The sequence below is a fragment of the Dreissena polymorpha genome, chromosome 8 (genome assembly GCF_020536995.1).
Source record: "Dreissena polymorpha isolate Duluth1 chromosome 8, UMN_Dpol_1.0, whole genome shotgun sequence".
In the NCBI taxonomy this organism is placed as follows: domain Eukaryota; kingdom Metazoa; phylum Mollusca; class Bivalvia; order Myida; family Dreissenidae; genus Dreissena; species Dreissena polymorpha.
In genome coordinates, this window is record NC_068362.1 from 74,666,334 (window position 1) to 74,693,506 (window position 27,173).

Genomic DNA, 27,173 nt, shown 5'->3' on the forward strand with positions numbered 1-27,173 from the left:
AGAGAGTAAAAGGTGTAATTGTGTATTGTTTAATTATAGATAACATGCAATAATTAGTGTTAATGAAAGTTAGATTTATTTTGTTAATTATTTTTTTACGCATAATTCTAAGTCACCTCGATACATCATACAGCAGTTACTGCCCCCATGTTTTACGCCTGCATGCTACGACTTGACCTCACTCCAAACTGTAGTAGAGCCATGACGTCACACTGAAGCCACCCGGTACATTTAGCGCATTTATTAACAATTAACTTAAAGGTTAAGATTTGTGAGATAGTATATAAAATCTACATTTGGAGAAATTAGATGCGGAAGAGCTACCGGAAAAAAAATTGTTGACGTTAATATTTCTTTAAAAAAAAAACATAAGTTGTGTCTATCGAATTTTATTTAATTAAGCCGTTAGGTATGATTTGGTACTATTGATTAAAAAGTCAACCTTATGTAGTTGACACTACAAATGTAAGTTTGATACGAGCGAATCGACATTTGAAACAAAGAAAATGCTTTAAATGGTGGCGATGACATGGTGTTAGAAGTTAAATATGAATGAAGTCTTAATAAGTAAGACTTTAATAGAGTGAACGTACGTGCGTCTTTCTTGGTGAAGACATGACAATTTCCCGATGTCTATGGTACCTCTAACACGTTGTTAAACTATCACCGTCTGCTTTCTTGAACGGAACGACCTGCATTCATGCGTGTAATCTCTCAACGTACATTTGATATAAAATGCTCTTAAAGATAGGTTCTAAATTTGGTCAAGTGATTGCCACATTGATAAAATAGTGTTAAAATGATCCCGTGTGATGATCTCGGCGCATCCGTTTGATTCGTGAACGTTATCTGATTCTTATTACGCACTACAAAATTTAAATCATACACTAGTTTAAACGTTTGTTATTAAAAACTGGTTACATTTTGTGGCATTGTTTTCGTTTTTTTATAACCAGTGTTTTTATCAGATCCCATTCCATCCTCTACGATATATCCAAAATGTGGTAAAACATGATATTTTTAATTGAAGACTTTAGATTTTTGACAATAAGTGTCCCCATCTAACGTGTCAACCATGTGTTTGCTCGAGAAATCTGAGTGACTTCATTAAGATTGAACTGAGAAAAAAGTAACTAGTTCATTTACCAAGCGCGCTCATTTATTTCCACTGCATATCGGTCAAACGTCTGATGGGAAAGATTTCGTTGTTGAGGGATGAATGGGCGATCACATCTGCTCCGGTGCTACCCTTAATTTCTGGCGTAAGTGTCTTCCATGACAAATACAATAACAATTAACAATATTTTATATTCATACTTTGTTATTTATGCATACAATTTATATGAACTATTAAGCATAAAATATATTTAACTATAAAGAGAAAAATTTGAAGAACATATTTATCCCTTTCATTCGTTTTTACAATGTGTATGTGATTGACATGTGTGTGTGTGTATTTATTTTGGTCATGTTAGCTGAACAACAATTAAAAACCTACCCCGAAATAATGAGACGAAATGTGAATATAATTTCGATAGATTCAGTGTTAAAGACAAAAACAATAGGTTGTTTGTTATGTATTGCATGTGGTTTAATTTCTAAATTGTTCAGTCTTCTTAGATAACGAAACAATACATCTAGCTATGTATCATCCGCGAAGGTACAATGAATATTTATGAATATATATATACTAGTAACTGTCCAAACTCGCTTAATGTAAATGCTACCTGAATAGATGACGTATTTGTATACCAAATATTATAAGCATTATCTAGAGATAATACAGAACTGTAGATAATACAATTGTCTCATATAATACAGTTGATTTTACTGCAGAGCGAATAAATATACACGAAAAGTGGGTTGGTGTGGTTGTTTTTACATCACGTATTCTCATATCTTCTTCACATGATTAGTAAAACGCTCTTCCAATGTAAAGATGGTTAACCGAATTATTTTATAAATTGCATTTGCATTTCATACTCCAAATTACGTCAGATACTTGTATTTAAATGGTATATATATATGTGTGTGCGTTTTACTATTCAGGATATAATCTTTCTGTACCAAATGTTGCAGTGTATTGCATCGAAGTATTTTTTACCGAAAAGTCAATCATAAAATCCATTTTTTCAGTCTGGAATGATCATTTTCTGGAAAAAGGGAAATATATTTCTTAAGCTCGGTTTCACTTCAGACATTGTCATCAAGACTAAAAATATGACGTAGAACACAAACAATTCTTCAAAGTGGTGCATAACTATTTTTATATGGGGGTGTTTTACAGTCTCGTTCTGAGCTTCCATTTATTTCCCGAAAACATTAGGTCACCATCTGAGTGTAAATACGAAACCAAGTGTTTAAAATGCATTTCGTCAAAACAAACTCGGTTTTATTCGAAAGAGAAATGCATTTGTTAAGTGCACTCAGGTAAAAAGTACAACTTTGTATTTTAATTAAGGAAATACAGACTTGTCAAAAACATATAGTTACAATGGGGACACAATAGACATAGCTTCATTGGGATTATCCGCTGACGTCGTTATCGTTGGAGCAACCGCTAGAAATAGCTATAAAGCTAGCAAAATTTCACAAAACCGTACATTCGCATTTTTTACCTACGGTTGAATTAAAGAGTGGAAAGGCCATGACCTCTCCAGGATTATTTGCTCATTGCCATACATTCAATGTCTAATATCATTAGATACTGCCGTATCAATTATATACGCTCTAGCCCTAAACCTCTGTCCTCTATGTCATTTTTTCAGAAACTAAACATAAATTATTTTGAGTAGGGTCCCTTTTCGTTAGAAAGCTTTCAAAATGTGTTAGTATGTTTGGATGACTAAATGGAGACAAGTACAATACACAGATTTATTAAATGGTAAAATCTCATTGGATTTTGGCACATCAATAGTCTCGTTTAATTATTATGAGTTAGTTTCCTTTCCGTTATGATATATGTAGTTTCAAAACATGTTTATGTGGCAAAAGGGAGAGAAGCACAATACATATCTAAATCAAATGGTCGAACGGTTATTTACCTCTGTTATATTAAGACTTGCGATAAGTCCATAACTCTGTTCGGAATTCTCAGACAGTTGACTTCATCAAGTGTCCTAATGAATATTGGCCGAGCCGTGGTTCGAAAGCAGGGCCCCTATATTTCAAGGCGGACTCGCTAACGATTGACAACAACTCTGTTTTGTTGTTGTTTATGACGATGTCATCGTCGTAATTGTTGTTTTTGTTCATATATGGGAAGAAGGTCATCGTCACCTGGATCAAATCCCTACAATACAAAGTATATCAAACACGTGTCTTTCCCGCCAGGTCAGTGAAATAACAATCTAACTCGTATTGACGTACATTTGTATTACAATGTGCTATCGTTATGTAAGCTGGTCACTTAGTAAGCGATTAAGTTTTCAATAAACTTCATGTATCAGGATAAGCACAATGTGTCTGATTTCTATTTCTTGATTTTAAAATAGAAGAATGTATTATTGCTTTCGAAAAATTATTCAGAACACCAGATAAAGGGGGTTTCCCACTGCTACTTAAAAAATATTAACCCTATGTTGTTGGTACTCATTTGAATCGTTTTCGATTAGACAGTTCTTATGAGCATCAACAACAAAGAATTTTAATGAACAATGCGCATGTAAATACCTCATTTAAAATCCAAAACGTATACCAGATTGGTAACTATGTCGTTCAAGGACGTTCCGTTTTGTAAAAAAAATGTATAAAGTAATTTTCTTTTTTCTCTCATTCTCTTTTCCTTTGATCCTATTTACCAAAAAATGCTAATAAAGCGGAACAAGGAAAATATTATTTTTAAGCTAAACCCTATGTTGTTGGCACTCATTAGAATAGTCTCGATGAGACAATTTTAATGAGCACCAACATCATAGGATGTAATTAACAATGTGCATGTAAAGTCCTCGTAAAATCCTGTATGGCATTCTGAATATAAATAAGCATATATTACAAATGAACGTCGTTCTCGATTAAAAATGACGTAACTTGATTTTGAATTGTTATCTTTTATATTTGCCTTCACCCTACGCATATACTCCATTTAATCCAGAGACCTACGTGAAAACCAATTTTTTTTTGTATGAATCTGAATGACAGCTTTTCATTCATGTTTAAAACGCGAAAGCAACAAAATATGTTGCCTGCTGATGATGTTACTATGTAACAGTCCCAATATAAAGGTTAATGAAATTACTACCTGAGGCATCTTTCTAAGATCCCAAGTTGCCATGCGAATGGCTCATGGACCAGTCGTGGGCTTACACGTAACTGTCTGCAACACATCAGTCTCTCTTAGGCTGAAAATACTCCCTGGCAAGCAATCTGGAATGACAACGATCATCTGAATGCAAAGTTATAGTAGTACGCTATTAGAAATTTTTCTAATGGAATAATCTTATAATAAGAAAATTTGGCAGACTGTTAAATGGCCCTTTTTAATACGGGCGCTAAAACCCATGACAATGTGGATAATTTATCCCATATCTCGATTTGCTGCAGATGCCTTAATTGTAAAGTAATTATGTCGGTCAAATTATAGTAAAACTAGTAAGCATTGTGTGAACAAATGAGAAAATACCATGTATCCGCTAATATTTCTATAATGTTCCTCTCTTTTCAGTAACCGCTAGAAATACCACTAAAGACAGCAAAATTTCACAAACCGGACATTCGCATTTATCACATCATACTGATGAGTGAGAGAGTGTAAAGGTCATTAACTCTACATGATTATGTGCTTATTGCCATACATTCAATGTCTAAAATCATTGGATAGTGCAGTTTCAATTCTTATCCTCTAAATTCATATCAAATATTGCGATTTCATCATATTTTTGAAATCGACATTGCCAATTCGCATAGTTCGTCTATTTATTGGACGCTGGTTTCATTGTAACTGGCCTACTTTTAGACTTTTCTGGCACATTCACTTTACGCAAGCGCTGACATTCCGCCCTGAATCGCCTATCTTCTGTCTGGTTTGTTAAAAAAATATAACTAGTCGAATAAACCATTTACCAAATAGTTACTACCTTTAAAGTGTCTGTAAAATATTTTTGTTTTATTATTGAAGGAACAAAGACAAATTGCTCGTGACGAGCAATTTCTAGTTTTCCAATAATGATTTCGAAGCCTTCATAGCCATAATTTTCAATTAATATCTGAAAAAAGAAATATGTTCGTCTGCAAACTCTTTTAATTTATGAAGGCTGAAACTATTTGCATCAATATAAATTAACACAAACCTACAACTTACATGTATTACAGTAACGTGTTGGGTAACAACACATGCTTTTTATACACCATTTATTTCACTCTCAGAGCGTATGTCATGTTATAAAGCATTGTATTGTATTGTAAATATCTTTTTAAAAAGTAGCAACTTATTAATTAACTGCTGTCACGTTATGGAATAACAAACATGCATTAATCCTTAACAGATACGAATATTTTTCTCTTATTGAGCAAATTCTTCCTTCTGGTTCACTGTCTTCGAATACCTTCTGCTGTAAATGTATTAGAGTGCGTTTCTATTAAGGAAAGCTTTTAGCTGTATGGTGAGGAAAATTCATGCTCGAAAAGCCACTGTACTCCTGTTAATTGTATAATGTAAGGTCTGCAACTTAATTTTGAAAATGAAAGTAGTCTTATAAGTGAGGGTAACATTTCTCGTTATTCAATTTTATTAAAATTCTTTGTGTTTTTATTCACACACTTAAGCCAGTTTTATACCCCCAGAAACGAAGTATATAAGGCTATATTGGGTAAACCTACGTCCGTCTGTAGACATAATTTTAAATATAATTTATCTCACTGGCCTTTCAACTAATGCTGTATGCTTGCTAGAATATGTTTATCATACCTTTAACGATTTATTCCGGAAAAAATCAACTGTGCCTGCAGACTGCTCGACTACATCCTTAATAACCTCGTTGAAATAAGCCTCAGTAGGGTTCTCTACCGCCAATTCTTTAATCTTCCTCAAGCCGTCCAGCATACATAACCTGTACTCAGATTCTATATCACCGATATCCAGGTATGTGAGCCTCGTATTGAACACATTTGGAAGGTCATCATTTTCCAAATAATCTGTCATTAAATCCAGCACTTCGTCCAGACATTTGGATACAGTTTTGTTTTCAATTGTACAATTGATATCATGATGAATGCAGAACATCTTCAACACGTAGGACGAAAATGGCTGAAACCCGGGTTTAATTTTTGCGTACAGGCATTTTATGTATTTGAGATACATGTATACCAATTTGTGAACCCAGTGTATCTTTTCACGCATGTATTCAACTTCTGTCTCTGTAAATGTGATTCGGAAAGTATTGCCTTGTTTTGCAACAAGAAGGATAGACCCTCGTTCAAGAACGTCTGCTGCTAATCTTTCGTTAACACAGTCCCCAGCTTTGAAGCAATCTTTTACACGGTCGTATCGTATAGCGGGAGAAAGATCCACGCTTATCGCAGAGCCGTCATATTCCAGCTCAAGCACTGTATTGGGATGGTGTACTTCTGCCGCCTTCAGAATAACCCTTTCAGAATCACTAATTGAAAGCAGAGTAAGGCCACCCCGATTAAAAAACATATTTACCCCTGGTTCAAAAAGTAAGTCTCTCCACTCATGCTGGGTCTTGGCAAATATCTTGATGGATTCTAGGACAAATGAACCAAATTCTTGACGCCTTTTGTGAGTATCTTTGGGCTGCTGAAAACCTGTCAGGAAGTCATCGATCACGTACTTTCTCCACTTCATTTTCAGATCATCGTCTTGTAATTTTATCTGTACCATACCAGGTTCTTTCATAAGATATCCTTCATCAAAAACGTCTGGCCCCTTATTGATATGAATTGCCCCTGGTTTGGACAGCTCTTTAATTACAACAAGGAAATCGAATTCATCTATTTTGTCTATCTTTGTTCCTTCGAAATAACTTCCCACTTTTAGTATCTCCGACACAGTAAAACGAGGCTCAAGTTCGCTGACTTTATCCAAGATAACATACACGCTTCTGTACACGACCTCAGCTAACTTATCGGCCCTCTCTGAGATTATATTCCTTCGAAGTGACAACACCTTTTGTTCCACTAGGTGTGAAAATGACTCTTCGCCGCTGTTTGACACTTTCGAATCTTTCAGTAACTTAGCGGTCATGTTCACATTGAATCAATTTTCACTAGCTGTAAAATGTCTCTAGATAATATCAGCACTCTATATAATGGTGTTATTCCACAATTATTATTTTTGATTTATAATTAAAACCCTATGGTGTATTAACTCAATATAATTGTCTCGACGAGACAATAAGTTCTGATAAAAGTATTGCTTGTTTTTTGTGTTTGTGTTTACATTTCGTCTTCCTTTTGTGGTTTTGGCATAGTGACTCAACAATTTAATATTTCATTTGTTATCTAATCCTTTGACGTTGGAACTTATTATAATTTGCTCGACCAGACGACTCTAATGAGTAACAGCAACATGGGAACTTGTAATTAGTTATTGCCCATACAAAAGTTAAGTACTCCCACTTATATTTAGCCCTGATCAGCCCCATTAATCCATTACAATCCAGCAAACATAAATGGGTCACATATGAGCTAAATCCGGCAAGCCCATATGGGTTTTCCCATACTGTACCCATATGGGACCCATGTCCAATAGAACTACCTAAATGTTTATGGGTTTGTCCATATGGTGCCCATCCGGGACCCATATTACACGTACAGTACTGTAAGAGACAATGTGTTTAGGCATTCGTAAAACCTCGTCGAATTGTGCAAATCGTGACCCGGACGAATGGATGAGGCTGCCATCCTGAAGTGACCTATTTTAATGGGCATGTGATTAAAAAAGTATGGCTGCACCCGTATGAAACAATCGGGAATTCTCGGCTAATATCCGTTAAAAACTCGTATGGCGTAAGTATGACCGAAGTTGAGCAAGAGCGCCCGTTCTCGGAAAATGGAAGTTTGTCGGGAAAATTTGGCAGTAATATTGCGGAAAATGTAAGCTTTGTAAACGAGTTTACATTTTTGTATTCTACCGAATTTCTGGCACCATGTCTCTTTAAAAAAAAATAATTCTGAAGGGCTGTTCCATTGTAACTGCAGCTGTAAGAGCGTTGAAATGTATATGTCTCATATTTTCGCGATATAATTTATCATTCAAGAACTTCCACATTGATTCGCAATGGCGGAGAAAACTAACAGCTGATTATTGGTATTTTTACAGAAAAGTTCGCTCCAATGCTGAAGGACATATATCTGCAATCTACCATTGAGTGACTTGGATGAAATGCCTCACTTTTCTGTCATAACTTTTGGAGAGTTTTATTCAATAATGAAAGTTCGTTATAAATTATTCAAGAGTGTAACCAACATCAATACCTTTCGGTGCAAGACCCTCAGTCTTGTGTTGACTTAGACTTTTTTCGGAAAAGCCTCCCTACTTGTAAGACAGTGACAGTGATATTGATGATGACGTAGATATTTATAATTGTTTGGAAGATTACTTTTGTATTTATGCCTGGTAAGTTGATAAGGTAAATGTAAGTAAATTGTTTTCTCATTAATCTAATGGACTTGTGATCCAGGTGTTATGCAGTTGAAATTTTTTATGAACTAAATATTGGTTTTATAAATTTGTTTTAATTGATATAAACATATTTCAATTTTGTTATTAAATGAATCAAAAATTTACTTTTTTACAGCACATGACACAAGCATATTTACATTGTTAGAGTAAATGAATGACCCTCTGAAAGCCAACAACAGGCTTCTAAGACACCTTATGGCCCGCGGCGTATGTGGGGTAGAGGCGGCTGTGCACACTGAGCTTCCAGAGGAAATCGTCTTCCCCTTTAAGACTGTGGATAACTTTGAGGCACTGGAGACAAGATTGGATGATGAAACAACCTCTTCCTCTGTTTTAAGTATATTACAATTTGAAAGTGTAACATGTATTATAGCATTATGTTTTGTGATTTGCAAGGACTTGTTTCAGGTTTTTATCTACATATATCCAGATTACGTGCATCTCTTATTTAATAGTTAAAAAATATATTATTTATCACTGAAGTGAGAATAAGAATGATTGAAATGTAAAATAATTTGATAAAACATGGTTTAATTATACATACAATCTTGTTCTTCTAAATTCTGACTTCAAAATATTGTCATAAAACTGCAATTGTTGTAGGTGAAATATATAGCTGACCTTCTTGGCCGAGATGTACAGGACACTGTTTTCCGCATAATGATAATTTGGATTGACTACTGCCTAGCAAAGCAATTTAATTTCAGGGGCCTAAAGGGGAAAAGAAAGTTTGAGGACCTAAACATCACAGGCATAGTTTTTCATAAGTTTAAAGTGATTTGACTTGTTTTAAGAACCGTTCGTGGCTGCGGGGTTCCCTTCAGGGTTTGATGGGTCAGAATTGCAGTAACCGTTGGGGCTTGTTGAAAGAGTAATCTTTACAGATTTGAATGATAGCAATCTATGCAGTTGGTAGATGCCAAGATATTCAAAATTTCACAGTATAAAATTTATGATCAACGTTGGTGAATAGTAAATACCGCTTTTTATATATGCCATTCAATAAGCTGATGTAATGAAATTTCAGATGGTGAAGAGTTCTCAGGAATTATTTTAACCACTTTGGGAACATGACCTATATTCTTTAAATTAGGAATTCAAGCGTCACTTTAGACCAAATTGGGAAAATATTATTAGAAAAACAAATTTTTTGGTAACTCGTTAAAAACAGAATGATATACATAAATTTTAATCAGTAAAATGGTTATTTAAACCTATCAGTCCTTGTTTACCCTGAAAATCTAATTATTTCTAAATTTTACAACTGAAACTGTCCTAAGGGATTTTTTACTTGATTTTTTTGGAGGGAGATATATGTTTTGCCATTGAGAATATGACCGAATAACGGCTATACAATCAGCTTTAGAAGCCCTGCGGTAATACCTGTTTGATTACATAATAGGAGCATTTAGCTTAAAATAAACTTGTGTGTATATTTTAGCAGTTTAAATGTACTTTTTGACATTTATGTGAAATCATGCTTGAATTCAATTGCAAAAGGATAGGTGCTTAATGGTGTGTGTAATTCCTTAAAGAAAATTCAATAAAGTATTCTTTATACCTCCGATGTTTAAACAAGAATAGTTTAAAGATTAAAATCTGATAAGACCGTATTTACGGTAATTTAAGTCTGACTGTTCACAGTCTATTGTAAAACTGGGGGTATAAATATCATCTCTTATGTTATGTCTGTAATATGGAGATGTCACCAATTTCGTTTTCCCATGTAAAAGAAATAACCTTTATTTTTATCAAGCTGTCTGCGCATGAATCCAGCAACTAGGCAAGCAAACCTAAAAGACATGGAGGCTGCTGTAACGAAGTCGCTTGGAGGGGCGAGGAACAGGAACGGATGACGGAAGTCCAGAGAAACTCTGAGGGGGCCTGCTATTCACACTCCAGCACACCAGAAAATCCCTAAATGTTCTTGTTAACCATTCTTTTGAATTTAAAACATATTGTAGATTATGAATGATTATGGTGCATAATATGGTTTATTTTATTTATCTTGTAAACTTGTTCTTTACATTTCCTAGTCTGTATAATTTTAAGGTATTTAATTTTTCCAAACTGCATAATTAAATATGGTTTTTAATTAATGTTTTAAATTTTTCCACGATTCTTAGTTAATATTTCTATAGGTTCTAGTAAACATTATTTGGTTAGCATTTAACTATTGTATTTTATGTAGTGCTCAAGGGGAAACATGTTTGGTTTACATTGTTGTCTTCGCAGGTTAATATTAGTTTTGTTGACAGAAGTGAGTTTATTATTTTGTGAGTAGTACTTCTGTTGTATACAGCAGCATTTTACTGATTCTGGTTATTAGCTTGCATATGTGTTGCTTACTGTCTTTGGCATGGTACTCATTAGGAAACTTGGTCAGAATGTCCAGGTCCTATTCAGGCGAGCGATAGTGGGCATTAAGTCACTCTTGTTTTCTTGCTTTCAATTGTTAAGCATAAGCACCAGTCACATGGCTGAATGTGCTCATTCGGTATGCAAGAGTAATTGGGAACATTGCACAATGCAGATATCAACACAAAACTATGATTCTGACTAGGCCCTCACTGTCAACAATTCTCATCACTCATCATGATTTGATGATTTCATTCTGATTTGTATGTTCTTTGTCTATGCATGTATATATGTGTACATATTTTTAAGGCAGTAAGTAATCAGAATGTTAGTGTGACAATATCTAAGGCGAATTTGAATCTGGATAAACAAATTGGGTCACTATAGAAAATCTTACATAAACTTTGTTTACAGTCTAGTAAGTCTTAAAATTAAAAACATGTTTAATTCTTTAGTGAAAAAGCCTTTTTGGGCTTAATTGTAAGCAACCCATGGTATATGTCGTATAGACTGATATAGGAAAAACTTGTAACATAGTTGTATGCAAAATATATTATATATAAATAGATTTAAATGTATAATTATATCATATAAGTTGGCAACCATTGTCTGAAAACTTATCCTCGAAATTGGTCGTCTTATATATATAATTGAACTGTTAGTAGTAAAATCAATCTAATTAAAGACTTAATTAAATACATGTACATTTAAGGCTTCGATCAGGTACATTTGTGTGAGCGTTTAAACATATATAGACGGTCAAAATCCATGTGTATCTTTAATTGTTTGATGCCTTTATGTACGTTAACCATGTGTTTGTTATATATGGTATTTTGTGAGATACTTCTGATGAAAAAGTCTTCATTCTTCCTGTAAGTGGTGTATATGCAACTGTAAGTGATGTATATGCAAGGACCATGTATGCACAAATGGTTGCAGTGACTCATAGCTGTGATATTTGAATCATACCTTTCACAGATCTGCTTGTAACCATTTGTTTTGTTAATTGTTTTTTCACTTATTAAATGTCATAACAAATTATTATTTTGTTGCATCTGAATAGAATCCCTATCATGTCAACATCATTTTTATTATTAGGTTCGGGATAACAATGGAGACCCATATGTCCTTTGTAGACACCCATATTGAACCTGGTTATTTACCGGATGTCATATAGGGCCGATTTACCAACTAGATGTCGTGCGAGGGACCCATATAGGGCCCATATAATACTCCGATGACAGACAAGGGACCCATATAGGGCCCATAATATTCCCAGATGTCAGTTAAGTGACCCATATTGGGCCCATATTTTACCCAGATGTCGGTTAAAGGACCCATATAGGGCCCATATAATACCCAGATGGCCGACAAGTGACCCATATAGGGCCCATATTTTACCCAGACGTCAGTAAATGGACAAATAAAGGGCACATATTTACTCATATAGCAATCCCACATGGATCCTTCATATTGCCCGGCTGCAAATAGCTCGTGGGCCCCACATGGGATGCCAAGTTAGGACCCATATAGACACCCAGATGGGGCCCTTATGGGTCCAATTTAAAATGTTAGCTGGGAAAACGATCATGAAATGTTCCAAACTGAAAGATGTTGCAGACGACACAATAATGTCCCCCACACATTTCAACAGTCTTAAGCAGCAGTAATAATTGTTTGTTGTGGAGGATGCATCGAGCTTCTTTTTTCAAAGAGACGCAAATCATGTTTCATTTTGTTCGAAAGCTACCAGTTGCCGTTTTTTAGGTTATACATTCTATGTGCTGGAGTCCCAAAGAATTATATGTGTTATTTGTAACGAAATCCTTCTCCAACTCTTGCGTAAAAATCAACTGTCAATAAAAACTCACATTCTTTGTTTAAAAAAGTGTCATCAGCAATGATATCAATCACATTCTTGTCTACAAAACTTCCCTTTCACTACGTGATCGGATATTGTAACAAATACATTATAACAAATCCTTACCACTAGCAAATTTTGTATCGTTGAGTGTTATCCAAATAATAGTCATCTTACCTGTTTCAAAAGTTCAACACCATTTCCTCACTAATATTATAAGTCCACCGTTATTCCGGTTTGCACATTTTTAAGTTCTATTTAGAATAAAGGCACAAAAGCCTCTTGCATGCGGATTAAACTTTTTACCTTAACAGTTTTCTGTAAATAACAAAATATCATATGTTAAATATACAGTCTTTTCATGTTTTCATTATCTAGTTTAGAATGTGTTACCGATCAATCACTGTACAGTAAACACTCAAACTTAACGTAGCGCAACGGGTTGTGTACCGCCGACAAAATATGTGAGCGATTCATGAATGTGATTACATATCCATATAGGAGTAAAATCGATGTCGCATTGTAACTCAAGTAAATTACACAATGCAAAAATACCGTCAGTCTCGATCGAAAAGGACATAACTCCAGCATCCGATTGTATAAACTCTGGTTAAAGTTACCGCTCGGTAACATTCAAACCTTGGTAATTAGATTGTCATTAGATTGAATTACGTCCTTTTCGTTTGAGACTGACGATATGCATGTAGATACCAAATGAAAAACTTATTACATATTCCGTCCATGCAGACGACTTTTAGCGACTTGAAGCAGACGACAGCTGTAAGCATTGAGACAAAATACAACATGAACATTAATCAATTTCTAGTTTCGTCACAATGTTTATTAGGGGTATTGCAAAAGGTTTGAGCGCTATATATTTGCTCATTTTGTGAGAACGATGGTAGATTTATTTGTTTGTATAGAGTTAAACATCGCGTTAGCCATTATGCCAGTTATATTGCGATGTCCAGCTTATAAGTGATGGAGGAAGACCCGTTTAATAAACTGCCCACCAGGTCTTATTCAAGCATCTTGAATGATACAAAAAACTTTCACACGACAGCCGAGAGACTTCCCCTCATGAAATGCCGAAACAGTCAAGGCGTTATTCGATTGTATACAAAGAAGGGCCGTATAATTTCGAGTCAAGAACTCTAACCACAAGGCCACAGAGGTAAAATGGCTTGAGGTAGGATGTACGTCTAGGGATTGAGGGATCTAAAGTCAAAAACCGACCAGGCCATCGTGATTTTTAGCACAAAATGCATTCAACATTTGCTGCTCTCCAAGGAATTAAATAAATACCTGTAGTGTGTCGTGTTTACTTAGAGTGCCATATGTGAAATTCCGACTTATGACTTGATGACCCGGGATATAATTGTTAAATAGCTTAAAAAGAAAGAATGTACCTTTTACAAAACCTGTATTTATGGTTTTTTTTATCTCTGCCATGGTTTCTTGCCGAGGCAATCTTTATAGCTTTAGCTAATGAATGAATTTAAATTGAAAGCATAAAATGATACATTATATTAAAGGACTACTAAAGAAAATTGGCACATTCACACTGTTTGTTGATAGACAAAAGCATTCATAAGGTATAAAAGGGATAAATTGTTGCCACGCGGATGCTATTGATTATTACACAAAGACAATGTTTCATTTTCATTGCATAAATACATTCAACATCATTGAAAGTATTCAAGTTATTTTCAAATATCGCTATGAACAACACAAACCTTTCCTTTCCTTCTCTCTCTACCTATGTATGTTGATTCGATTATCATGTTTATTTTAACGTAATGGTATACACATTTGATTGAATGTTTAGTGTGCACAAGTTGTTTTAATTAAATTAAGCCGGACAGAACAAAACAAACAACTAGTCAATAAAAAACATAATATGTTACCTTTTTCATTGCCGTTGTATAATGTTCACATGTGTGAACCAATCAATAGTTATCATCAGGGGCTATCAAAACGAATTTTAAAGATTTTAATCGACAGTTGTTCACTTGGCTTTTTTGTTAGAAGTGTATAAATTGATACATTGTATTTCAATCGTAATGATTGAAATAAACTATTCAATAAAACATCCATATGTCTATGCTTGCACGCGTTCATATTTTTTATAAATATTTTAAAGCTACGATATGAGACCTGTATTCGGTGTCAGTCATTAAAGGTAGGTATTTTGTGTATATATTTTTGTCAAATATTAAGTCAGAAACATAACAAACTAAACTCACTGGTACTTTAAACAGCTAGATTCAACTTCATACGTTATATAAACAAAAAAAAAAGTGAAATCAGAAAGTTTGAAATCGCTTTTGATAACACTCCAGTCTATGAATCTATATTAATGTTCAGAAATAACAAGAGTCCACAAAATATTGCTTTAGTTTAGTTTAAACCTATTTATTTTAGCTCGAAAGCTCTTGTGCATCAAAAGCCCAAGGCTTATTGGCTTTCGAGTTTGTGTCATGACACTTGAACCAGTACTTGGTGTCTTTGAGAGAAATCTAAAGAACGCTTCCTCGGTGGGGATCGACCCATGACCTCCCTGTCACTAGGCGGACACCATATCCACTAGGCCACGTCGACCTGGTAATATTGCTTTGCACACTTCATGTACACACACTCATTTTGTACCTTAAACAAATCTATTACGTCTTTAAATAATTATGAGTAAATTGTCATTCGACATTTCCTGAGGTGTTTAAGGTCTTGCACATCTCACACTTTACCGGGAAGTTGTACTGGAAGTGACCGATGGGGTGACTGGATCTTAATTAAGAATACTGGTACTTTTCCATCGATACAACAAATAAGAGCAGCTGTGTCCTCATGCAAACGTTCGTTCTTTATCCACGTGCATGAACATTTATTAAACAAAACTCAAACATATAGCAATAGTGACTGTGAGATGTGCAATTGAGTTGTTATAGTTGATGCTATTTAACATTGTATGTGAAAATGCAATTTTTTTAAATGTCAATATTGTGTATTAAATGCTTAGTTTATTAATGTATTCCTACTATACACTTTATTGTTTACGATTACGACACAGATTATAAAATGCTGATATCATATTATGAAAGATGAAAAATTTCGAAACAAGATGATGCATATTGTCATAGATTTAGATATAGAATGTATACTTTGACAAATCGTTAAAAACTAGCTTTACACATAAACCAAAGTCCTCACTGCTGCGTACAATGAAACAGTTGTTATTCGTACATTAAAATTGCGCAATATAAGGTGGTGAGCTGGTCCTCTTGCATTTTATAGTTCGCAACGTAAACAACATCCACCGGACTATTACTTCCTGCATCAAATAGATTCGTTTTAGTACGCCTCATGCGCCATTTACTCCAAATACACAGAAAAAAGAAGCAGATTCTCGCTTAATTTAATGCACCTCGATAAAAGAAAGAAGATTTTTTCTCAACCAATTTCTAAAACAAAACACCTGTTCAGACTCATAACAATGCATAATGGTTTATTTACACATTATTAAGATGTTTTTTTCGACCCGCACACAGGATTTAATTATCCCCCGCAATAGGCGGAGAGATATTGTTTTGGCGTTGTCCGTCCCTCCGTCTTTCCGTCCGTCCGTCTTTCCATCCGTCCGTCCATTCGGAACTTTCGTGTCCGGAGCCCTATCTTAGAAGTGCTTTGGCAGATTTCATTAAACTTAGTATGAGTATATATGTAGATAAGAGGACGATGCACGCCAAATAACATTGTACACCATCGTTAATAACAGAATTATGGCCCTTTGTATCTTGAAAAAAATCTACTTTTATGTCCGGATCCATATCTCGGAAGTGTTTTTGTGGATTTCATTGAAACTCGGTATGGTATGAGTATATATATCAAAATGACGATGATGCACGCAAAATGGCATTGTACACCATCTGTTAATAACGGAGTTATGGCCCTTTGTAAATTAAAAAAATGCTTTTTAATATAAGCTTAGAGCTTTATCTCCATTAACACATGAGCCAGAGCCATGAAACTTGCCAAAGTTGCTCTCAATCATCTAGGTGTGCTTCACATTGAAAACCCATAATCCTGAGGTCAAGGTCACACATTGAGGTCAAAGGTCATAAATCTGCATTTTATTGTCTGCAAACCCAACACAGGTACAAAGGAGTTAAAAAAATAATTGACAAAAGGCACAACCACCCTCCACTTATCCTTTTTTCTTTTAGTTCTACACCCATCCATAAATAAAATTTATTTGGGGATATCAATTCAACGAATTTGCTTGTTGTATTTTGCTTTGTAGATCTAGTGATAATATGTACCCTTCGAATAAAAAACCAAAATCAGTAGTCGAAGCACCACCACCAACATAATTTTAGAGTTATAGTTGTTTTTGTTATTGAATAGAAATTGTATTACACATTAATCAACAGTTTAATTATAAAGATTAGATCTGATATTAATTTAGGAAAAAGTACAATACTGCGAATCTTAAAAGTTTCATCAATTTGGTTCATTATTCTTAAGAGAGTGGAAGGGTTAATCGTATATTGTTTAAAAATAAATAACATAGTTGGATTTATTTTGTTCTTTATTTTTATGAACGTACATGTGACACGGTTAATTTTTACGCATAATCCTTACTTAGCTCGATACAACATACAGCTGTTAGTTACTGCTCCTTACGCCTGCATGCTACGACTTGGCCTCACTCCTAACTGTAGTAGACCCATGACGTCACTCTGAAGCCACCAGGTACATTCAGCGCATTAAATAACACTTAAAGTAAAGGTTAAGATTTGTGAGAAAGTATATAAAATCTTACAATTAAGCATACATATGGAAAAATTAGACGCGGAACAGATACTGGAGAAAAAATTTGTTGATTTTAACATTTCGTCAAAGAAAAAAACAACATAAGTTGTGTCTAGCGAATATTATTTAATTAAGCCGTTAAGGATGATTTGGTACTATTTATTAAAAAGGCAACCTTATGTAACTACAAATGTAAATAAGTTTGATACGAGCGAATCGACATTTCAAACAAAGAAAATGCTTTAAATGATGTCGGATGACATGATGTTAGAAGTTCAATATGAATGAAGTCTAAATAAGTAAGACTTTAATAGAGTGAACATGCGTCTTCCTAGGTCAAGCCAAGAGAATTTCCCGACGCCTATGGTACCTCTAATACGTTGTTCAACCGCCACCGTCTGCTTTCTTGAACGGAATGACCTGCATTAATGCTTGTTATCTCTCAACGAACATTTTATATATAATGCTATTCCAGATAGGTCCTTAATGTTGGTCGAGTGTTTTGCAACATTCATAAAATAGTGTCGAAATGTTCTCTATTGATGACACAGTTTTGACGGCATATCCCTTTGGTTCGTGAACATAATCTGATTTTTATTACAAACGACCAACTTTAAATCATACACAAGTTTGAACTTTTTGGCATTACTTTCGTTTTTTTATAACCCGTTTTTTTGTCAGATCCCATTTCATTCTCTGCGATTCATCCAAAATGTGGTAAATCATGATTTGTTTAAAGTAACATAAAAACTCAGCGTCAACGAATATTTTTCAAAATATTTCGTGAAATAAAAATAATGTTAACCCATTCAAAATCAGTTGTTTTTTTTATAGCAATAGCCAAAATTTCAACGCTAGATGTGGTATGGCAACAAAGATTTAACGAGATACAAAATGCTCGTTTTTTATTAGCTCATCTATTTTTTTTTTAATTATGAGCTATTGTCATCACCTTGGCGTCGGCGTCGGCGTTGGCGTTGACGTTGGCGTTGGCGTCGGCGTCGGCGTCGGCGTCCGGTTTAGTTTTGCGTTTAGGTCCACTTTTCTCAGAAAGTATCAATGCTATTGCATTCAAACTTGGTACACTTACTTACTATCATGAGGGGACTGGGCAGGCAAAGTTAGATAACTCTGGCGTGCATTTTGACAGAATTATGTGCCCTTTTTATACTTAGAAAATTGAAAATTTTGGTTAAGTTTTGTGTTTAGGTCCATTTTATTCCTTAAGTATCAAAGCTATTGCTTTCATACTTGAAACACTTACGAACTATCATAAGGGGACTGGGCAGGCAAAGTTAGATAACTCTGGCGTGCATTTTGACAGAATTATGTGCCCTTTTTATACTTAGAAAATTGAAAATTTGGTTAAGTTTTGTGTTTAGGTCCACTTTATTCCTACAGTATCAAAGCTATTGCTTTCATACTTGCAACACTTATTAACTATCATAAGGGGACTGTGCAGGCAAAGTTATGTAACTCTAACTTGCATTTGGACGGAATTATGGGCCCTTTATACTTAGAAAATTGAAAATTTTGTTAAGTTTTGTGTTTTGGTCCACTTTACCCCTTAACTATCATAAATATTGCTTTCATACTTGGAACACTCGCAAACTATCATAAGGGTACAGTAAAAGGACAAGTTGCATAACTCTGGTTGTCATTTTTACGGAATTATGGCCCTTTTTTGACTTAGTAACTTTTAATATATGGTTAAATTTTGTGTTTTGATCCACTTTACTTGTAAAGTATCAAGGCTATTGCTTTCAAACTTCATATACTTTCATTCTATCATGAAGTTACTGTACCTGGCAAGTTGAATTTTACCTTGACCTTTGAATGACCTTGACTCTCAAGGTCAAATTATTACATTTTGCTAAAAATGCCATAACTTCTTTATTTATTATTAGATTTGCTTGATACTTTGACAAAACTACTCTTACCTGACATACCACAATAGACTCCACCCCCCCCCCCACCCCCCAAATTGGTTTTTTTTTTAAACGGTTAAAAAAAACAAATATTTATTTTTATTATTTTATGTTTGAAATACCGTCCAACCATCGTACCCAAGAATACCCCCACCCCTCCCCCCCGAATTCCCCCCCCCCCGAATTTTTTTTTTAAGATTATCTCACAAATGACCACCACACCCTCACACTATACTATACCCCCCCCCCCCCGAATCCCCCCTCTATTTTTTTTTTTAAGATCATCTCACAAATGACCACCACACCCTCACACTATACTATACCCCCCCCGACCCCCCCCCCCATTTTTTTTTAAACGGTTAAACAACACAAATATTTATTTTTATTATTTTATGTTTGAAATACTGTCCAACCATCGCACCCAAGAATACCCCCCCCCCACCCCCCCCCCTTTTTTTTTGAAACGGTTAAACAACACAAATATTTATTTTTAGTATATTATGTTTGAAATACCGTCCAACCATCGCACCCAAGAATCCCCCCCCCCCCGATTTTTTTTTTGCATTTTTTTCCGCAATTTAGGAAGATAATGTAATAAATGTCCACGCCCCCACACTATACACCCCTCTTCACTCCACCCCCTCCTTTGTGATTGAAAATGAGAGTCCCTTCACCTTTTAAAAGAAAATAGATGAGCGGTCTGCACCCGCAAGGCGGTGCTCTTGTTTTTCTGTGGCACAATATTCCATTTTGATTTCCCGCAACGATATCTATTCATACGACACACGAACACACAAACTTGGTACATGAACATGTGATTTATATATTGTGTCTACTATTCAAAATACAATAACAACAAACAATATTTTATATTCATACTTTGTTATTTACATACACTTAATATGAACTATTCAGTATACACTATATTTAAGAGAAAAAGTTGAAGAAAATGTTTATCCATTGCATTCGTTTTTACAATGTGTGAATGTGTTTGACATGTGTGCATGTATTCATTTATGTCCTGTTTGCTGACCAAGAATAACCTTAATTTCCCCAAATTAATGAGACGAAATGTGAAGATAATTTCGGTAGATGCACTTTTAAAAACATAAACATGAAGTTGTTTGTTATGTTGCGAAAGTGGTATAATTTCTAATTTGTTCACTATTCTTAGATATCGAAACAATGCATCTAGCTCTTTATCTTCCGCAAAGGTGAAATTAATACTTAATTGATACTTAATTTATGGTTCGGTGTATCCAGAACTGCATTCTCATGACCAGTAAATGCAGAAAAACGAATATTATTTAATTAAGCCGTTAAGGATGATTTGGTACTATTTATTAAAAAGGCAACCTTATGTAGTTGACACTACAAATGTAAATAAGTTTGATACGAGCGAATCCACATTTGAAACAAAGAAAATGCGTTAAATGGTGTCGGATGACATGATGTTAGAAGTTCAATATGAATGAAGTCTAAATAAGTAAGACTTTAATAGAGTGAACATGCGTCTTCCTAGGTCAAGCCAAGAGAATTTCCCGACGCCTATGGTACCTCTAATACGTTGTTCAACCGCCACCGTCTGCTTTCTTGAACGGAATGACCTGCATTAATGCTTGTTATCTCTCAACGAACATTTTATATATAATGCTATTCCAGATAGGTCCTTAATGTTGGTCGAGTGTTTTGCCACATTGATTAAATAGTGTCGAAATGTTCTCTATTGATGACACAGTTTTGACGGCATATCCGTTTGGTTCGTGAACATAATCTGATTTTTATTACACACGACCAATTTTAAATCATACACAAGTTTGAACTTTTTGGCATTACTTTCGTTTTTTTATAACCCGTTTTTTTGTCAGATCCCATTCCATTCTCTGCCATTCATCCAAAATGTGGTAAATCATGATTTGTTTAAAGTTACATAAAAACTCAGCGTCAACGAATATTTTTCAAAATATTTCGTGAAATAAAAATAATGTTAACCCATTCAAAATCAGGTTTTTTTAATAGCAATAGCCAAAATTTCAACGCTAGATGAGGTATGGTAACAAAGATTTAACGAGATACAAAATGCTCGTTTTTTATTTTTTGTGGCACAATATTCCATTTTAATTTCCCGCAACGATATCTATTCATACGACACACGAACACACAAACTTGGTACATGAACATGTGATGAATATATTGTGTCTTCTATTCCAAATACAATAACAACAAACAATATTTTATATTCATCCTTTGTTATTTACATACACTTAATATGAACTATTCAGTATACACTATATTTAAAAGAAAAAGTTGAAGAAAATGTTTATCCATTGCATTCGTTTTTACAACGTGTGAATGTGTTTGACATGTGTGCATGTATTCATTTATGCCCTGTTTGCTGACCAAGAATAACCTAAACTTCCCCAAATTAATGAGACGAAATGTGAAGATAATTTCGGTAGATGCACTTTTAAAAACATAAACGTGAAGTTGTTTGTTATGTTGTGAATGTGGTTTAATTTCTAATTTGTTCACTATTCTTAGGTATCGAAACAATGCATCTGGCTCTTTATCTTCCGCAAAGGTGAAATTAATACTTAATTGATACTTAATTTATGGTTCGGTGTATCCAGAACTGCATTCTCATGACAAGTAAATGCTAAAAAACTGCAGAATGTAATTGCAAAAGAAGATTTGTGCATTATTTCAAAAACATAAACAATTTGATATAAGGTGTTGATCTCTACCTTATAGCAAATACTAGTGCTTGCAGCAAAATGTTAAATGAGACCGCATCCGTTGTCTATTTTTATGTACTTTGTTATATTTGTACGAGTCATGCTACACAATACTATGACGTTTAAAGGGGCCTTTTCACAGATTTTGGCATGCATTGAAGTGTGTCATTAAGGTAGTGCACCTCTAATGATTTCCCGCGATTTATTTTACGATCATTGTCGATCTTCAATGATCGGTTATTTCCGAGAGATGCATTTTATTTTTTTCAAAGTTCGAATTTTGTTATATGTTTACGTAATTCCTTTAGAATACATTATTTTCACAATAAATATTGACTTTGATCCAAATATCATCTGAAAAAATACGATTTCGCGATTTCTTCAAAGATTGGCGAGCCTTTTTACCTGTTTACGTATGCATATCTAATTTAAGCTTGCGCAATTGTGGAGTTGTCGTGGCCTAGTGGTTAAGGCGATGGAGTATAAATCTTTTGGGATCTTCCCGCGCAGGTTCGAATCCTACCGACATCGCATAGTTTTTGCGACACGTTTTATTTCTTTTCTAACGTAATTTGATTTAATGATGCATATATGCTATGTTTTGTTGTTAATATGTTGAAATTTTTATGCACATCCTTCAATTTTTTAAATTAAAACAACGTTATGGCTAAATTGGGTGATTTACTGCTGAAAATACGGATGATGCATGTTGAATTTTTATTTTTATTTCAAAAAGTAAACGGTAAATTTGTCTATTTCTTGGTATTTTTGCTGTATTTAGTGTTTCTATAAAAACTATGTTTAAAATATAACTTAAATGGTACTATTTTGAATTTTATGACACTTTGTTTTTAACCGACCCAATTTTTACTTGGCTGAAATCACTTACATTTCATGGCGCTCTTCCATAGATAAAAATTTGTAAAAAATAAATGTCTGAAAAAGAATACTTATTTAATCTTGTTTAAATTTTAAACACCTTTACTGCATCTATACACACCAACAGCATGCCCATATTTAGAAATTTGAATGAATTATGGAACTTTTATATACCCCAGGGGTGAAAATAAACTGTACAAAAGCTGAGCGTGGGGGTGGTTTTGAAAAAAACGGTATATTTTTTTAAAAAGCACGGAAAGCCTACCTACAAATTTGCATGTAGTTCAGTGAAATGATGCTGATTAAGAAAATAATTAATTAGATTATATTTGGATATGTGCCCATTAGAGGTGCACTACCTTAAATGCTTTATATTGATAAATGTAAACATTGGATCTTAAAAGCTCCAGTAAAAAAAACAAGAATAAAATTTAAAAAAGAAAAAAGTAGCCCTCAACTGGGCTCGAACCACTGACCGCTGGAGTCCTGGAGTAAAATTCTTCCGCTTAGACCACTCGGCCATCCGTGCTCAAACAATGAGGGATATATTTTATACTTTATATAAGCAATCCTATTAGTTTCACAAAATATAACGACAAAAACAGAACTCGCCATATTATGATCCAATCGTTAGTAGTAGTAGATGAAGTAGTTGTAGATGCAATAGTTGACGGAGCTATAGCAGTATCAGCAGCAGATTTAGTCACAGAAACAGTAGCAACATTGAACTCCCTTTATTTCTTTCAATGAACTGATCAGACATAAAACGGTTTTGTAGAAAATAATGTTACTTTATTCCTTTTTTTTAAATTGCATTCATCCGCTTGTTCGTGTTTTTTTTAAGAAAGAAAAAGACTAATTGTTGTGAAAAGGCAGTTCGCAATTATCTTTTCGTATGTATCAATTATTATCAAACAGCTCCATACGAAGTTTCTGTTGCTCTGTTTTTCATATGCATGCTACGAATTGGCCTCACTCCAAGCTGTAGTAAAGCCATGGCGTCTTTATAGAAGGCATCCGGGGATATATCGCATTAATAAGCATTTAAACATCATTATTTATACGACGCTATAGGAAATCTCGAAAGTAAGCCTACAATCGAGGCAATAGTATGCGGGATAAATGATGCACATCAAAAGTTTTTAAACATCAACAGACACGTGTTTCTACTCCCCCGCAAGCTCTTAAGAACATTTTCACAAAACGTGTAAAAAAAAACCTTCATTGCATTTTGCAAAACATCTGGGTTTTAGGTCAGATGTTTGAACCGTTTAGGAACCGTTGATTGCAACAGTAAACACTATGTAGGTGGTTATACGTATGTGAGTTAGTTGAACACGAGCAAATGCGACATTTTTTTTGATTTACAAAAAAAAGTTTTTCACGTTTACAATGCGTTTTAATATGAGTTACACGACCAACGAAGGCTTAAAACGTGTACAGACAAAAATCAAAGGCGAAAGGTAAGACTTCAATGGCTATAAACTTTAAAGTACGCTTTATGAGGTCAGGGACAATGAATTATCCGAATTTTAGATCACCTCCTGAAGTTTTAAAGATATTTCTTTGAAAAAGCTGTGAGCTTCCAGAAAATTATCGAATTTTACTTCTTGTGCTCTCTTAACACACACGTGTGTCCTAATGGAAACGAATTTATAATTGCTCAAACATTATGACTGCTTTGATATATTTAATATTTAAACAAGTAGCGGATCAATGGTATTGATATACACCGTATATACTACTTAAACAACTGTATAGATAATTTAAGACCAAATATTATCAACTTTGAACACATTTTTTCTTTGTTATTCTATTAAATGTGTTATACTACTCTAGCTTTCGTCTATGAAATGTGTATATGTGAGTACATAAAAGCTTACATGCTTTTAGTTAAACTGACAAATCCTGCCACGATACATGAGACAAAACGAAATTCGGTACATTCACTGATAAGACATCAAAATGATTTTTTTGTTATCTACGTTATTTAATTCGTCATTATTTATGGTCCCCTGGATAACTCATGATTAATCTAGAATCTTTATAGATAGTGAATTAACCTCAACATTCGTTTTTGTTGCATCAATCAGCACAATATCTTTGCCGAGCTTAATTACAAAAGGGGATCGCTTCATAATCTTGAAACATCATGTTATTAATGTTGTTATGATGTTCATTCTCTGGAAATATTTGTGGGTTTAGCAAATTCTCAAGGTTACACTATTACCGGTATTCATTTAGTCACACTATTACCGGTATTCATTTAGTCACACTATTACAGGCATTCATTTAGTCAGTTCTTGGTTCTAATATACTGTATGCATTGTGTAGCTTAAATAGTAGACGTCGTAGGTGTTTCATTAAAACTGTATTAAAACGATTACAAATACTATATGTTTAAACGTATAAATATACCGTGAACCTAAATAGCTGTATTTATTATAAAGATAGATAACATATTCATTTGTTTGCTAATGTCTTAAATACATATGTTTTTAATTTAAAGAAATGTGCTGCACATTATCGGGTAAAATTTATGTAGTTATTATTCACACAGTCTTCTGCATGTAAATTCTTGCTGCGGGTATTATGTATTTGTATACCGATATATAATTAACAGAACCACCAGGAGAGAGGAGTAAATGCTGTAAAAATAATAAGTGCCACATAATACCATTGTTGTTGCCTCAGAGAAATGCAATTAATACGAGACTTTGGTTAATGAACGCGAAGCGTGTAACTGTTGTTGATTTGCACCAGGAATTGATTGTGCTTATAGAATACAACACGCTACCGGATTGTATAGATGTGTGACGAATTAATTTAATGTATTGTTATAAAGACTGCAAATCAAGCATATAAACGTAAACACGCACATAACGATGCAGCGAAATGAGAAACATGCAATAAAACACGCTCATGATTTGTTCGAATGTCCGTACTTCTTTTCCTTTCAAGAATGCCATTGCTTGATACATGAATGCTAGTATAACTTTTTTCATAGAAGCATATATAGTAACGTAACTGAATCACGTTGCTGTCACTCAAATATATATTTTTGAGTAATATACATGATGTATGCTGGTTGCCGTTACCACGGGCGTTCGAGAGGTGAATGCGCAGAAAATGGAGCAAACAAATCTGCTTTTCTTGGCATAATGTATACATTATTTTTCTCGGCATAATACCAATTTACTCTGGTACACGAAGGTATTTCCTTTAGTTGACAGGATCATTTCGTATCACAATATATCCAGTATCAATAGGGAAACCTAAACGATGCATCAGTAAGATTTAAGCGAGATTTCGATGTCCTTGTAATACAGATTTTTGACTTTTACAACAAAGGTAAGTAGTACGCGTTGCAAGTCGGTCTGCTCTTAACAACGCTAAGAACGATAACAACCGCATCTGCCGCATCTGAGGCTATTAATAGATGCGGGAAAATAACACTTTTGCTGATAAACAAGTCTAGTGGGATTTTTTGTAACCTCGGTTATAGTGCATGTCACATGTACTACAGCGGGTTTAAATTTGATATTTCTTGAAAACGTTCTTTTGACCGAGTACGGTAAACATTTGTGGTTGAATAATTAAACGATTTTTCTCTTATCGTGACACTATACTATTTCGGTTATGTTTGTTTTCTCATCTTGAAAGCAAAACTGTGTTTATCGATAGTCCATTATATATTCCCCGGACGATTTAGAGAACAAGTACTGACCCTAAAACTCTGCGAGATGGATTTTAACGCTTAATTGTAACTGGGCCACAATTTGTGTCGTTTAAACATACAGAGAGTAGTCCGGAATTTCTTACACTGTACAGTGCTACATCCTTTGCGCTGAGCACAGACACAGTGCTGTATCCAAAGTTTTGATGTTTTATCTCGAATCAGCCTATGAAATATTCGAAAATATTCATGCGTGTCTGCTGGCGTTATGTAAACGTCATTT

General features: G+C 34.3%; 1 protein-coding gene across 2 annotated transcripts; it reads right to left on the reverse strand.

Moving 5' to 3' along the window:
• Positions 1 to 2,860: 2,860 nt before the first annotated feature.
• Positions 2,861 to 11,095, reverse strand: LOC127840909 (uncharacterized). Of its 2 annotated transcripts, XM_052369370.1 has the most exons (4): positions 5,906 to 11,095; positions 4,949 to 5,018; positions 4,241 to 4,365; positions 2,861 to 3,292 (listed from the first exon to the last, which is right to left on the reverse strand). In XM_052369370.1, exons 1-3 carry the CDS (start codon positions 7,202 to 7,204, stop codon positions 4,283 to 4,285), a joined length of 1,452 nt encoding a protein of 483 aa, XP_052225330.1. In that variant the 5' UTR covers positions 7,205 to 11,095; the 3' UTR covers positions 2,861 to 3,292; positions 4,241 to 4,282. The 2 variants fall into 2 exon arrangements, 1 of the variants encoding a protein (XP_052225330.1); XR_008030629.1 differs by lacking the exon at positions 4,949 to 5,018.
• Positions 11,096 to 27,173: the final 16,078 nt, after the last annotated feature.